The 3,022-nt window shown below is 33.7% G+C and overlaps 1 protein-coding gene across 1 annotated transcript; it reads right to left on the reverse strand.

The window, feature by feature from the left end:
• Window positions 1-659: 659 nt before the first annotated feature.
• On the reverse strand, window positions 660-1,321 carry LOC127101306 (18.2 kDa class I heat shock protein). Its single transcript, XM_051038681.1, has one exon. It carries the CDS (start codon window positions 1,230-1,232, stop codon window positions 756-758), a length of 477 nt encoding a protein of 158 aa, XP_050894638.1. The 5' UTR covers window positions 1,233-1,321; the 3' UTR covers window positions 660-755.
• Window positions 1,322-3,022: the final 1,701 nt, after the last annotated feature.

The following is a 3,022-nucleotide window of genomic DNA, read 5'->3' on the forward strand; positions in this document are numbered from 1 at the left end:
TTTACTTGCGTATCTCCTAAGATACAGCAGCTAATCATTCCTTTTTGTAAAATAGAATATTCTGGTTTTAAATATAATTACTCCTTGAATAACGCATGCAATCTCCACATAAGCACACAAAGATTTGCATGAAAAACGCAGCAACAAAACACATAACACTCAGACTGAATATTCTGTGTGCACATGTCTTAACATCGGGTCTGACATCTTGACTAAATCCTACACAACCATATTTAAACATCCTGCAGGAAGCTGATATCACATGTCAAGGCAACACGCGTGACATCTTGTGATAATTCTAAATTTTACCAAAATTGATGCCAAAACATAGAACCAACACCATTCGTAGAAAAGATTTAGATCGATGATTTTTAAAATTTTCATCATTATCTTTAATCACGTGATTGTATTAAAGGCTCGGTAAACTATTGTCCAATCATAATGGAAGACTACAAATTTTAAATGAAAAACCATTTGAGATTAGATTAGGTATAAAGAGAGGAGGAACTTATTGAACCAGTATAAATTCAATGCCCTCTCCCTCTCCCTCCAATCAAATTGGAATACATTAACATAACCAAGCATTCATTTGCATTCTCTTAGGAACAAGAGTAAAAACTAATTAGTTATTTATTTAACATTATATCATCATAGATCTCTTACCCGCAAATCATAAAAGCTTAACCATTACAACCATGACAAGACAAGTACACGAATTTAAAGCCAGACAGTGATAGATCATGTTGTGTGTGAGTTCAACCAGAGATTTCAATGGACTTAACATGAGGCTTCTTAACTTGTTCTTTTGGAACGGTGACAGTGAGAACACCATTCTCAATGGAAGCTTTCACTTGTTCAGTTTTTGCATTCTCAGGTAACCTGAATCTCCTCATGAACTTTCCACTACTACGCTCCACGCGATGCCATTCATCGTTCTTATCTTCTTTCTCAACATTCCTCTCTCCGCTTATCTGAAGAACTCTGTCATCTTCAATCTCAACCTTCACTTCCTCCTTCTTCAGTCCAGGAAGATCAGCCTTGAACACGTGTGCTTCTGGTGTCTCCTTCCAGTCAACTTGCGTGCTCACAAACGCAGAATTCTCCCGAGGGAGTGAAGCAGAGAGTGCAGAACTTGGAAATGAAAAATCCTTGAAGGGATCCCAAACATCGAGAGAGAATGGATCATATACGATGCTCCTTCGGCCATTAAAAAAAGTTGGAATCAAAGACATTTTTGTTCTAGTTGAGAAATCTGTAAATAAATTTAGAATAGTGAGGGAATAGATTAGATAAGGATGCTTAATGTGAATAACATAGTTGAAAGGGTCAGGGTATTTAAACGCGATGGAAGAATAATCTTGTATTATCGAGAACCTTCTGTTTATCGAACACTTTTGTCACCATCAGGTCTGGAAATATCAGAAACATTCTAGAGACAGTCCCACAGTGAAATTAGGTTTAACAATTCACTAATAAAGTGTTGTTTAACAATAAAGTGCGGTTTAACAATTTAACAATTAAAGACGGTAGGATATTTTTTTTAAAGGAAATAGGTTTGGAATGAATAAAAATAAATTCTCATAAAACAAGATTGAAGTTTCAATTTAATAAATTCTTTGATACTAATACGAGCTTTAATTAATTGGGTATCACTATTTTTAGTTAAAATTAATTTAAAATTTTAATTTATTTTAAAATAATATGAACTAAAAGGTGATAAAATATTAAATAGCATTGTTTGATTGAATACTAAATATTTATTTAATAAAATGTATATGATACCAAAATGTTCAAACGTGAAAAAGAATATAAAAATAGTATATATTCTTGAGTTTTAATCTTTGAAAAATTCTTTAAAATTTATGTACTATATTTATTTTTAGATAGAGGCTCTAAGATCAATTTATTGATTATTTAGTTATAAAGATCACATATATTAATCAAAGAAACAAGGTTTACAAAAGAAATAAGGAGCGCAATTTGGATTTTCAGCTTTTAGAAAGTTAATAAAAAATGTCAGCTAATAAAAAATGTCAATGAAAAGATGTTTATTGAATAAATATTAATAAAGTGTCTTTAAGAAAAATATTAATGACGAGTCGTAGACAAACCAACGATGATGGCTTAACCGAGCCATCGACACAATGAGATACGATTTGGAGGACTCTCAGGGATAAACCCCTTAAAATTTCAGATCCACAGGAATCATGTCCAGAATCTTGAGAAGGACAATCGACAGAAGCCCTCATTCCACCAAAAGGGTCGATCGATCAAAATAATATGGTATTAAAGACTTGGTAATTTTATAGGTCTCAGAGCTTATAGGCATCGACGACAACACATTGGAGCGGTTATCGTCGAGAGATCGTGAAGATATGGAAGAAGTGGAAAAGCAGTTACCAGTCAATGTGGGTTACAAACATATATCGTCTTGGAGGACACATAAGCGCCCTAGTGGGAACCTGAAGGACTGAATGTGGAGCAAATGCAACGAATTCCCTAGTGGTTATCTTGTAAGTAGAATAAATAACAGAGTCATACATTAGATCAAAGGTCACAAAATTTCATACATACTCTCCATACCACCGTAGTACCCGAATCATATAGCAAAACAGTTGAGCGAGAAATATGTATGTGTCTGCGTCCACCTTTTTTGAATATATCTGTCTCCTTAAATAGAACATGTACTTTTTGTTGGAATTAAACCCAAAATTTTGAGTACTTCCGAGTCAATCTTGATGAACAAGATCCAATCAACCGATGGAATTGCCACTTGTTCTTCACTCTTCACTCGAGTAAATCAATCAACCTTGGTTGCAAGATTATATCGCTGCACAATGATGATGAAAACAAGAAAACAAAATTGAATAAGAAAGAAAATTAGGATTTGACGGAAATTGGGGAAGAAGATGATTTCTGTAGAGTCTCTCTCTGTCCACAGCCTGTGGAAAATCTCGTTAACTTTGCAACTATAAATGATTACAAGATTGTTATGAAAATAGGGGTTACTCTCTTTATTTAT

This window comes from Lathyrus oleraceus, chromosome 7 (genome assembly GCF_024323335.1).
Source record: "Lathyrus oleraceus cultivar Zhongwan6 chromosome 7, CAAS_Psat_ZW6_1.0, whole genome shotgun sequence".
Classification (NCBI taxonomy): domain Eukaryota; kingdom Viridiplantae; phylum Streptophyta; class Magnoliopsida; order Fabales; family Fabaceae; genus Lathyrus; species Lathyrus oleraceus.

Coding starts and splice junctions, on each gene's coding strand:
- LOC127101306 (XM_051038681.1), bottom strand. CDS start 1,232: ATGTCTTTGATTCCAACTTTTTTTAATGGCCGAAGGAGCATCGTATAT.